This window comes from Lycorma delicatula, chromosome 1 (assembly GCF_047948215.1).
Source record: "Lycorma delicatula isolate Av1 chromosome 1, ASM4794821v1, whole genome shotgun sequence".
Classification (NCBI taxonomy): domain Eukaryota; kingdom Metazoa; phylum Arthropoda; class Insecta; order Hemiptera; family Fulgoridae; genus Lycorma; species Lycorma delicatula.
This window is the reverse complement of record NC_134455.1, coordinates 238,523,141-238,536,566: the sequence shown is the minus strand read 5'-3', so window position 1 is coordinate 238,536,566 and position 13,426 is coordinate 238,523,141. Positions and strand designations below refer to the sequence as shown.

Genomic DNA, 13,426 nt, shown 5'->3' with positions numbered 1-13,426 from the left:
AAATTAACCATTAAAACTAATTTATACGTAAAAAATAAACTTTTCTACGTTAATTGAAGTAAATTTTATAATTTAAAACAACTAAAATTATTTTATCATTGCATTTTATTAGAAATAATCATCGTGTTCGTAGTATCGGGTCATGGGACGCAGCGTACGAAAAAGTCTTTAATTGTGTGTTCACACTTCATCCATATCTCATCACTTTGTTTACGATTTTTCGTTGCCAGCGATGATCCGGGCCGTAACATCTTACAATATTATAGGTTGTAATAATATATGGTTATTAGATGTGAGAATATTCTTCGAGGCATTCTCTTCGAATATCAGACTTTTTTCCGAATAGAATGGTTTTCTTAAAAATTCTATTAACGTATTTCTTAGTCGCTTGTTATATTAGTATTATAAGAAGATTTCAATCTAGTGGTTGTCAGACTTCCTCGAATTTCGGCGCCCTTGCTGAATCGATATTTTCCCCAAAACGCTTTATGTCAAAGTCTTACACTTAGCGAAATAACAAAGAATTTTTTTTTTCAAAGTTAGGTAAAAATAAATTAAACACATTTTAAATCGTAAAAAATTCTAGAAGTCATGACTTCTGACATTGAATTGGAAATGGAAATAGAATTACAAAATCGCGTAATATTTTGTGACGCTCCTTTGAGGAAGTGGCTGCTCTTCAGGTCGTCGAGGCGCACATTATGGGAATCATTGATGTAATTACATCAGTAGGTCAGCATATATTCCTTTAGCAACACTAGTTTACCGGCTCTGGACGAATACTTAGTAACGTGCGGGATTAATTACAAGCCGTAATTGTGTTGACGTATATATTGTGCTTATCAGTTATATTGTGTAATTTTGAAGTTAAAGCAATGAAAATTTAAGTACGTGTAATCTTCTCTTTTCGTTAATCCTGCTAGCTAGTTGTAACAATTCTGAACTCAAAAAATAAAAATTATTAAATGCGAATTTTTTTTAACGTTATTTATTAGTGAAAAACATGCGTGAAAACTCTTATTTTGGCAAAGAAAAAATGAAAAAAGTTATTTACATTTAGAATGGAAGAGATAACGATATCAATCTAATGACCGAGCTCACGGTGCACCGCGCTCAGTACACTGCAGTGTTGCCGTTCTGTTGTAATTGCCACGTGCTTGTGACAGCCAGCTGTTAGTAGCAGTTATCTGTTTTTCATTAATTCAAACAAACTGATCTGTGACAACTTTTAATTAATAAATTTTCTAGCTTGTATTTTTTTTATTTAGTTATTTGTATTAATAAAATGATTTTGGTTGTGGAATATTCTATTAATAGTACTCATTTGTTTACTGTTACAGCAACCCCCTGCTCACAAGATCGGTACTTTGTTTAGACATTTCGTCACGTTATCTTTATTATCTATGTATTTAGTCTCCTTTTTATTTCGTGTACCTTTTACTTTCTCTTTCATTGACTGAGGTCGTCAATTTTTTTTTTTTTTTTTTAGCATTTAGATGTTAACCTTTCTATATGATTGTTATTATCGCGATTGTTAAATCGTGTAAAGGTAAAGGCATTACTAGCACCTTTGGGTCGATTTCTCGATCCTGGATTACAGACATCCGCAGATATATATTTTTCAATTACCGTTTTAACCGTCGTTAGAAGTGAGTCATTGGTAAGAGTTCATATGACAATTAGCATAGGTGTCGTGAATCTGTACTTAGCTGATATGATCGATAGGCGTGTTTTGGAGTGCAGCTCTATTAAACTCGGCTTTCAAAAGTTTATTTTCAGCAGAACACTAAAAGGACGATACTAGTAGTCATATATTCTTATAGTATAACTGCAGTCAGTTGTTTCAGTCTAGAAAACAAAAATATTTCCGAATTAGTGAGCGTAGTACATCGACCTATGAAAAGGAACGTTTTACTTCCTTGGCGTCGTAGCTCTAGAGCTGTGCAACAAGAAAGAAAGTATAGTAATCAGTCAACAAAAAAAAAATAGAAAGGAGTATGGATTGTTTTTTTTTTGCATTACTCGAGGCTTCATGACCTAGAGACCCCCCCCAAAAAAAAAAGTTAACGGTAATGTTCTTACGTACATGTGTTAGCGTGTTTGAAGCTTAATAACTTTTGACCGGAAAATATAATTTTGATGAAATTTTGCACAGACTCGCAAATATGGGGCAGTTTCTTGGTAAACTTTAGGAGTCAATATATCCAGGGGATGGAGTAGATAGTCTTTTGGGGTCAGTTTTCTCAAAAGTTTTCAAACATAAACCCAGTTTTTGTTAAGCATATTAAGACATGCATGCGTGCTTGTCTTACCATTTTTACAAATAATTTCACCCTAAATTTTTCCTTCCCCAAAAATTGGAAAAAGCTATCTATTGCATATTTTTTTATTTTCCTAAGTATATTAGTAGTCAACTGACCAAACAAAAAAATACTTTGATAGTATTGCGAGTGGAAGAGCCGATAAAGTTTAAAAATATAGATTTTTTAAACTTTTTAAAACTTTTTAGTTTTTTTCATGTATCACTATTTTTCCAATATGTATGAGAATAAATAACCAATGCCAGGAAAGTGTTACAATTTTGTTGTCAGCTTTTTTTAATAAAGTATTTTATCTAGAAGATCTTCCTGGAAAATCTTCAAAATTACATAAAAACATTCCTTTTTATAGAATTATTTACTCATTGGAGATTTTTTTTCTAACATTATAGATTAAGAAGAGAGATTCTCTTTGTAATCTGTGTTATTTAAATAATTAAACTGATACTTTTCTGCTGATACTAGATGAAAATCGGACTTATTTGCTTAACTCATTTAACGCGCACGTAAATATGTATCAATTAAATTTTTCGAAATTATTTTTTTCTACCGACTCTGTTTATCATTAAATGCAAAAAATTACTTGAGGTTATCTCTAAACTAAAGACCGTTTCATTGCAAAAAAAATTATTCTTTATTTATACTTATTTTATAAATACTTATATTTCTCTTAAAGTACATATCTTATAGTACTTCTCTATACAATCACCAAACGAATTAAGACATTTATCGTAGCGATACACCAGCTTCAATATACTCTCGACGTATTCTTCTGCCGCCAGTCCATTTAGCCACTGATTAACAGCATTTATAAGTTCGTCGTCACCAGCGAATTGCTTACCACTCAAAAATTCTTTCAATTTCCCACACAAATGATAATCAGAAGGAGCTAAGTCCGGACTATATGATAGGTGATCGTAAATTTTCCATCCAAATGTTCTCAGTAAATCACGTGTCGGACCCGCAACATGTGGACGTTCATTTATCGTGCAGCAGGACGACGCCGTCGGTCGGCCGCCCACGTCACCGATTTTGAATGGCGCGTCGTAACTTATTTAGTGTTTCGCAGTAGGCTTCTGCATCTATAGTCGTGGCATGAAATCAATCAGCAGTATGCCAAACCGATCCCAAAGACTGGCCATCAGTTTGCGTCCAAATGGCTGTGGCTTGACCGTTGTCGGTCTGGTTCGTGATTGAGGATGACGCCATTCACTTGACTGCCGTTTTCTTTCTGTCTTGTAATACGAAATCCATGTTTCATCGCCAGGAACAGTTGAATTAAGGAACTCATAACCTTTTTCTGTGTAGCGCTTCAAAAATTCCAAAGCAGATCCCATTCGGATTTTTTCCTGACGTTCCGTTAAGAGGTGCGGTACCTAACGTGCACTAACTTTTCTGAAACCTAAACGGTCACGAACAATGCGACCATAACAAATCTTGAAACATTAGGAGAAAGAAGGGCCAGGTCGGAAATCGTTGAGCGACGATCTTTTCTGATTTCATAATCGACACGTTTCAACAAGTTCTCTGTGATTATCGAAAGCCTCCCCGAACGTTCTTCATCGTGCATATTAATTTTTTTTTCTAAACCTTTCAGACCATTTCGGACGTTTCTTTCATTAATTACATTATCACCGTATACTGTAACCAACTGTCTGTGAATTTCAGCCGGCTTAACGTTTTGATGGTTTAAAAAACGTATGACCAAGTATTTCACAGTCGGCGGCAACATCGATTTTCCTATTCATTTTATAACGTAATAACTCACACGTAATCAAAAATAATACAACGCGGCAGCTTACAGACAACAATGCAGTGTGTACGTTACTAGCGTGGCCATGGACCACACAGGTTCGCCAATCTTAAGGAGAGACATTTTCCAGCGTCTTTACTTTAGATATATCCCTCGTAGTTGCTTATTTTGTATTATAAATGCAAAAAAAAAATCATTGCTTATTGACATGAAAGTGGTGATATCTATTCACTTCCGCAACTACAGCTTGAGCAAGTTACAGTTGCAAGTTATTTATTAAAAAAATATATAATTTTTTTGTCTGTTTGTGCGAGATGAATTTCATAGCTTGTGAAAAGATGCCAAGCCCGACTTAGATTTGAGCCCAGAAAATTTCAGATTAAAGGTGGTTACGCTACTATACCGTCGTGAAAGTCGGGATTGATTTATTTTTTAATTTGTTGCTAATGATACTTTTTATTTGCAGTAATAAAAAAACCCACAAGTCCGCTAATGTGACTCTAATTCCTAATTTAATTAATATTATACTCAGTAATTACTAAATTATTGAGTTTTTTGGGTTTCATGATTTGTATTTTTCCGTTATTGGTTAGGTTTTTGCTTCTAGAATTAAAATTTCTTATAAATTAAAGGAGTATTTGTGTATGTGTTTTAAACAGAGATCTCTTACTCTATTGTATGCGTTTCTGTTGCGCGTGTTCACTGTAGGATAAAATATTTTAATAGTAGAAGAATATTTAAGTTCTCTTTAAACTGCGGAAATTTTCTTATGTAGTGAAATTTTTAAACATATTTCTTAATCTTTGTCCATAACAATCCTTTTTAATCCGATGTTAAAGGTTTTATTTATACTTGAGTAATACGGATAAATTTGTGGCTAATTCAAGTACTGATTTTTTTATAATCAATAAAACTGAATAAATTATTGCTGCCAGTTTGAAAATGCTATTTATATAAATGGCCTACTTTATATCATCAGTTAATCTAATATTTAATGTAGTAAGTTACTAAAAAAATTGTTGATTTTTATGTATTTCATTATTTTATTTTTTTTCGTCTGAGGAGAGGAAACCTATTAGCACCATATAGTTTCGTATTCCCTTGTAGTGTGAGACTCTGTTGCAGACCTACCCACTAAAATCCCTCCCCCTCTACAACAACGGATGCTGTGCCTGCTTTACGGTATTATTACAGCATCTATGTGGCTTGTCTTCATCCGCACCTCCATTGCTGGCTGGTAGCCTCCAACTTATCGGGATTCAGAGGTTGTTATTTACTCAGGATATCTTACGCCAACTTGGTTCGGATGATCTTAACCAACACTGTGGACACCGCGTGCCACGATCGTTCGGTCTGTAGTAAAATCTCGATGATGTTCTCTGGTGTAAGCACGCCGAATTTTCTCCTGCACCTTTCCCTATGCTGCAGGAACCGATTGCACATGAATACCGTGTGTTCTATGGTATCTTCCTCCCCGCAATATTCGCATTCCGCGGAGGGTCTCAGCGTCCGTGCGTAAGTATGCCTTGATACTCTCGTCGCTGATAAGGAACTGGTCAACTCGTATTCTGGTTTTCTGTGTTTTCGGCTCATCCATCTCTGGGATCAATCTGTAGGAATCTAGAGAGAGGCAGATGGACATCTGGCTCTCGTCGACTGATCCCATCTATCCTGGCACCTGTGGAGAAGCGATATTCGCATCCGTCGTACCCACACTTCTGTACATCATCCTTTTCCTAATGAGGAGATCCAGGGACGCAAGTTCGGTTATTACCCTGGCATCGACGTCTGAGATGGTCCAGTATTCGAAGGGAGACAGTCTTGTGCAGCCGGTTAAGAATTATGCAGCTTCTTCCCCTCTCCAACGCGATGGACCACACTGTTCCTTCATACAGTACTTTCGAGAGTACCAGTCGAGAGACACCCTCTTCTTTGATATGCGGAGATCCCCGATATTGTTCATTATCCGACCGACGGCGGTAGCCGTTTTTTCGGCTTTGACCGACACCTTTACTATGTGCCTGTAGATCGTGACGTTCTTATCTGCTGCTAGGGTAGGATGGACTACCGTGGTACCGACCATAAACAAAATCGGGGACAGCTTATACCTAGTGCGCCTAGTGAGAGTAGGGAGTTATAAAATTTTGGACATATTTTCTATTTCTTAGATTGCTTTAATTATAAAATTTTGATACGTAACCTTTATTGATACTTTTAAATTCGGGTTGATTTTTCGCGAATCCCTTTAGGTTTGTCTATATTAATATATGTATAAATTAAAGAGCTACCCAAGAATATCCCAACCCCGTAGGGGAAGACACCCGGCTAGTGACGTTCCGGTCGCCACACCATCCCCCCGTTCCTAGCTCTGTTTGGCTTTAACGGGAGCTACCCAAGAACAGGTACAAAATTCTTAAAGAAACAGTCTAGTCCAACCCGGAATAGTATGGAATGTGGAACTATGGAAATGAATTACAGATTGTTCAGCCAGGCGTTGTTGGTAAAAGAATCATAATAAATAAAGGAATTATTTCGGATATCTTCTAACATTCTTAGCCGACTCATTGCTCTACGTATTCAGAATTACACGCCGACAAGTAAATTAACTGTGAGTTTCATTATTGACTGATATGTGCTAAAAATAAACATTATTGTTTTAATTGCATAGGTTTAAATTGGTAATTGTTTTTAAGAAAATGATTTTATTACCAAAATATGTCTAAAAATATCTAAAGTAATAAAAAAAGTATATGGAAGAAAAATTTGTTACTGAAACCAAAACTGAAAAAGTGTTGAAAAATTTAAGATGTTTGTTTTTGATTAATAATGCATCCTTATAGAAAAGATTATGTTTAAACATGTTTTTAATCTTCAGTATTTAAGTTCCTGATCAAAGTTAAAAACAAGAAAATACTTTTATTTTCTTAATTATACTGTACTATCTTAGAACTGATTTGCATCAGAATGCGTATGTCTAATAACACATTCTTTACATAGGTAATGATGTTGGAACGCACATTTCGGTAATAAGTGTGTCGCGTATTGAACTAATTTCTTGTAAATATTGAATAAAAATGAATAAATAAGTGTAAACAAATTGATTTCATAAAAAGAAAGGTCTCGAAAGGAATGGTAACATATGAAGTATTACATTTTTATTGAATAGAAATATTCTGATTCGGATTTAAAACGAAAAGAAATGAAAAATTATAATTATCGCGGGTAGTTACGGTTTTCATTACACATTCAAAGGCGAACCGATTGATTTAATATTTTTACGAGTACAGATCGAAACTTTTTTTTTAAAGAACATTATTTAGATTAAAAGTTATTTTGAGAAAAAAATTTTTTTGATAGGTTGATTTCTTCAGTTTGAGATTTGTTGCTAATAGTCTGCATTTTGTTTCTGTAAAAATGTTTTTGCGAATTTAACAAGCATATATCAGTTGATCATAACTTATAATGTAGGTTAACCGTGTAACGGTTTTGTACTTCAGTAAACGTATTTGTAAATCACGGGTCCGACCCTGAATGGCGTTAGAGATGCTAGACTTGTTAGTGATGTTAGAAAATTATTCGCTTGTCAACACCGCGCTGACTTCTAATCGGCAAATTTAATTAAGATTAAACCTCTTTCCAAGATAGGCTAGGCTGCAGTACCAAGCGAGTGAACTTGTAGGCTCTTTTAGTTCAAGAGTTAATTGTCTGACGTTTAGCGGGGTTCCAAAATCGGTTATATTATATTCCCCGATGTTTCTCTCATAAGCTATAAGCTATAGTTTTATTTTGGAATCGTATCATCACTGTTGTCATTTTTGTAGTTTCTTACGCGTATTGGTGACATGATTAGCATTGTAATATTCATCTAAAAGATAAATTTAAATTGAATTTATCAAAAGTTTATCTTCAAAATACCTACCGAATAAATTATGACTTACGTCTTATCCAACTCTGGATTCATAATTGTAATTGTAGTATATATATTTTCTTTGAAGTACTGTATATGATGTTAATTATTTATAAATAAAATTTGGTGACGGTGTTTTAATCCCGGCTAACCTTTGTCGGTTTATATTGTTATTTTTCATTCAGTGCGAAACTTGTTTTAGTTTTTCCTTTCCAGGAAAGAGACGTGAATGTATTTTAATTATTATATTTACTTCCTTCTTTTATATCAGACTTATAAGTGTAGCCCCTTTTAAGTCATCGGCATATCATTGAATAAATATGATTTTTAGCTCCATATGAAATAAAAAAATTAGACTCGGTGTTTTGAGAATTACTGCACAGAAGTATTTCTTTATGTTTTAACAAAAATACAGAAATTGTACCATTTTAACGTGTACGTATGTTATTTAATAATTTCAGGAATTCGAAATTGACCGTGAGAACTTATGTTTGTAGATATTATTATGTGAAACATGAGTCTCCCGATAAATATTTTCTTAGTTAAATCCCACGTTTCCTGTTATCTGTTAATGAAATAAATGTAATTTACCTATAGACTAATTAGATGGTGCAAAACTTTGCGTGTTGCTTAATTTTATGATAGCGATTTTACTGTTTGTAAAATTTGTTTAAAGAAACAGATTTAATAAAGGAAGCCAAATGAATTATTATTGTTACGTATTAAAAGAATTAAAGATAATTAAGGCAATGCAAATCGTATTGTTTAACGTTCTCTCTCTCAATGTGTCACCCGACAATTCCGCCTGTGGGAGCTATATAGGCCGATAGGGTTAAGTTAGGTTAGGTTAGTCGCGTTGCGCCTTTAATTCCTTATGAATGCTAATTACTGGCATTTACGTTGCCTCATCCTCTGCGTTGTTGCATATCCATTCATGGTTGATGAATCATATTCATCTTTCGTGGACTTACATCAGTATTATCAGTAGTCGGCATCATTTCTAGTCGACTTATGCACAGTTTTATTATTTTGGCTAATGTTATTACTTTTCTATTGTTTATATTCTGTTATTATTTAGTGTATGTTTCCGTGTTTTTTATGCAGGTTAATTCTTTTCGTTACGTTATTTACCGGAAGGTAAAATTTGATTTTTTAGTTTTCTATTGCACACTTACCACACACAGATTAGTTATTAAACTCGTTGGTTTACATGTTACTAATATTTGGTTGAATAAATAAATAAATTTTATAGATCAATTAAAATTCTCTAAAGAGAGTAAAGTTACGAACATTTAGGAGTTATGTGCTAATTACCTTTTCCTTTATCGCTGACTTTTGCTTTTGTACGAAACATCTCTCAAGTTGCTGTTTTCAGGATTATTTTCTTTCTGATGGATTTAGATAAAACTATGTACTGAAAATGCATGCATTATTTCAGTAACTATTGTTTTAAGAGATCCTTTTATTGATTATTCTCTGTATTAATCATTCAAAAAAGATGTTACGAATCTGATGTAATCATTAGGATGGCGTATTAGCATGTCTGTTTAACGGTGTTCTGAGTAATAAACCGATTCCTAATATCATTAAAAAACATATTTTCTTTATTTTTTCTTTTTTAAAGATATACATTACGTTTTATTATTATTTTTTTCGTTTTACCTTTCTTTGATTGTTTTTCAATTGAAGTTTTAATGTTTCCTGCTAAATATATTTTGAAATTTATTTGTTGAAATAGAAATGGTATTTTAAAGCGGTTTTTTAAGCATTCAGAATTCAGATATTCGCTTAATACACGCGTTTTTTATGTATAAGATCGCACTGAATGCGAGGTAAGTTGTTAATTTACATGTCTTACAGAATCAATTACCGCAAAAAATTCGTCCTTGTGTTGTGGCTATTGAATGAAATATAATATTGTAAAAAGGAAAAAATATAAATATTAGTTAGTGTTGTTTTCTTGTTATTGTTTGTGTAAACTATTGTGAAAGCAATTTACATTACTAAACGGAATGGACATCATCAAATAGCTTCGACTATGGATATACTAAGGTGGAAAACGACAAAGCATGGCATGAAGAAACGAACGGGACCCCTTCAATGGGCCAGAGGTTTAGCATGTGTCATAAAGGATATCGTCGCAGAAAAAAACGTAGGTAATAATTCACTGTCATTTGCATTCATAAAGTAACGTAGTGTAGTCGACCTTGAAGACGCTTCCAGCACATGCCGCAGGAAATAGTTACGGCTCTGTTTTATTTATTATTTTTTCCAGAAAAACCAAATTTTTTTTAATATTCATTAATTATTGTACGGTTACAATGAATTTGTTATTAGCCTCAGATTTTTTTAGTTATGCGATGACGTGTCAATTCTATATTTTAATAGATTATGCACAGTTGAATAGAATAAATATTCTTACAGATTTCATAATTAATTTTTGTTTATATTACGTAATGCAGATTTTGTTGTATTGCATTACACAGCTGATATTTCGTAACGTATCTTTGAATACGATCATTTAATTTGACATCATATTTTTTTATCATTATCGTAGATGTTGCATTGTTTATGAAAAATATGGAAATCATTTTAAAATGATCGAATGTTAAGTGCTTAATATACAACAGTATACTGTTCAGTTAAATTACCCTTTATAACAAATTCTTTATTTATTTGATATCATATTCTTTCCTTAGTACTGGAAGCGTGCTTATTGTGTAATGTTTTGTATTTTAGTTTACGGTCGCTTTAAGTAACATGTCGATGTAGTTTATAACTGAAGTATTTAATAATTTTATTTACTTTCCGTCTTCATAATTTTTACGGAGTTAGGATTTTGAAAAAAAAATTACATTGATAATTTAAGGAGCTGTTATCCCAAATAAATAAATTTGTAAAACTTTATTAAATGAATATTATCGAATAAATTTATTTAAAAATTATTTATTTAGTAAGCATAACGTTTGCTTATTTACTCACATTTAATTTTAATAAATGTTAGAAATGTCCTGTTTGACAGTGTGTTTTGCCAGACTGTTGGTGAAACGATGATGGTGCATTATCCAATGATTCCCTAGTGATATTTTGTGCAGATTTTTGAATTCTATTTTTTAAATTATCGATATATTGGGGCTTACAAACATTACTTTTTAAGCAGCCCTTAAAAATTAATCTAATAATGACAAGTCAGGTGATCTCGCGGGGGGTTCAATTTGACCCCTTCGGCTAATCCATATTTCAGGAAAAATTGTCTTTAAAATTTCACGTATCTGCGGACCGAAGTGAGGCGGGGCACCATATTGTTGAAACCAAAAGTTTTGGGAGTTGTGGCCAATGACGTTTCATAATGGACTTTGATAATAAATTTAACGGTATAATAATGAAACACTAAATGGAATATAACACAACAATGAAATAAACTTTATTTTTGCAATAATGTAAGAGATCATCAATTAACAGCATGAACAGGTGGCAGTATTTTTATGTATTTACTCATTAAATAGGAATAAAAACAATTTTACACGTTAAAAAATAAAATAAAAATAACATTATTTAAATTTAATTTTATTACGTGAACTTACTAAATTTAATAGTTTTCAAAATCTAAACTTTATGTCGCCTTCATTTTGGGTACAGATATCGTACCAACCTTTTATTTACATCATTTTTCTTATCTTAAAGAGTCCCTTAAAATGATTTTTCACACAAAGGATGTTAGCATTTAAAATAGTTGAGTTACATTCCCTGGGCCACCCCTGAAAAAGAGGTTGAAATTCTATTTCTCGTCAAAAGGTAAAATTGTTTCCCGATACGTTATCCTGAAAGTTACAGTATTTTATCCTGAACGGTTTTAAAGTTATTGATGTGTTTCCATACTTTTGCCTCGCCCTGTATATCAAATCCGTAATTTATTCTGTAATACTTTCTTATAAGAACAACTGGTATGTCAGGAATACCTGGTATGGATTTAATTTTTGATAAGTTTCATTAATAGACATTTTATTGATTTAGTGGTATTTTCTTGATTTTTCTCTAATTTACTCTTCCTTCTTCATCCGTGCAGTAAAGGATTAAGTGTACGAAATGTGTTTTCAATTAAAAAAGCGTTTAAAGTAAATAATTATTTAATATGAGATTAATTAATTCTTAAGTTAATCTTAAAATTTCCCGGTAAATGACAAAACTTAACTACATCTGTTATTAAGAAGAGAACTGATATACATCTGTTATTATTTAGATATACATTACTTAGATATTCGACGTCTTTTTATTAAAGTAATCAGAACAATTGATTGATTTGTAAGCACGGTGTTTTGTTATAGCTTTTCTAGCATTGTTACAATTCTACGATTGGAAGTATGCCCAAAATATGTATGAAACAGCTAATTTCGTGAGGGTTTTGCCCGGACAGCATCGGGTGTACAGCTGAACATTGTATGCCCCTCAAAGGAGAGGATCCATCATCCTCAAATTACTGTATTAATAAAACCTATCTGAATGTAAACTAATGCTGCAGTCAGCTTACAGAGTCGGTGTGTGGATTTGATGTCTTAGGAGGAATGGAGGGAGGAAGTCCTGTTTATTGTGTAATTAAGGGGAGTAATTAAAATAAGACGTTCCCTTTCTTCTGAAGTTCCTACTTACTATTGCAAATATGTGTAAAAGATTAATTGTTAATTGAAAATTACTAAATGTAATTAAATAAGTCTATTAATACAGACAGAATCTCAGTTCAGTACTTTGATGTTGCTTAAGTGATGGATTAGCGACTCGTTCTAGGCAGAATGGAGTTGTTTCAAAAATTTGTGGTTAAGATTTTTCTTCCAATGCAAGTTGTTTTTAATAATATAAAAATTGTGACGCAGAGAATTAGCATGTGGCTTTCTGTGCGAGAGGTAGTCAGTTCGAAGTCAGCCGGAGTAATTTTTAATTTCAACTGTCACTTGATATGCTCGTGTCTAGCATTACGTTTTTGGATTCATGTTGCTAACACATCCTGGTCTGACGATTGGTAGATGTAACAGCTGTAGGTAAATGAAGAAGGGACGTAGGTACATAAAGGTGTAAATCGAGAAAGCTACATCGGATATCAAGCCTTACGAAATATCATTCGAGTTGCCAACAGCAATTTACACACTTCCTAATTTTAAGTTATTAGAATTACTTTGGTTCATTGTTCACCTGCTAGTTGTGTAGAGGTGTACCCAGCGAAATAAAGTTAGCTTTGACTTTTGCAAGACTTTTGTGTTAATTAAGCTTTCAATTTATTTTTTTCTATACACGTTGTATCTTTTTTTTGCTGAATGAGGTTTCCTTATTTTATTAGTAGGAAAGTGTTTGCGTATTAATTACTTTGGTTTTTTTTTCATTTGCTATTAATTTTACTTGATTAAAAAAATAATAAATTTATTATTTTTTGTTTGGAGAGATATTTCAGTGCTTAAG

At 32.8% G+C, this 13,426-nt stretch overlaps 1 protein-coding gene across 8 annotated transcripts in view; it reads left to right on the top strand.

The window, feature by feature from the left end:
* LOC142329797 (dual 3',5'-cyclic-AMP and -GMP phosphodiesterase 11-like) overlaps positions 1-13,426 on the top strand; it is a 623,752-nt gene that overhangs the window by 475,782 nt on the left and 134,544 nt on the right. For 2 of the 8 annotated variants that reach the window (XR_012757596.1, XM_075374607.1), the window contains exon 2: positions 9,839-10,134. The exons of 5 other annotated variants lie outside the window; for them this stretch is intronic. Coding sequence is in view for 2 of the 3 variants with exons in the window: in XM_075374607.1 (XP_075230722.1) it covers positions 10,017-10,134 (118 nt within the window). In the remaining variant the exon portion in view is untranslated. The remainder of the gene's footprint in view (positions 1-9,838; positions 10,135-13,426) is intronic. One more of the 8 variants, XM_075374617.1, reaches the window with a different exon arrangement.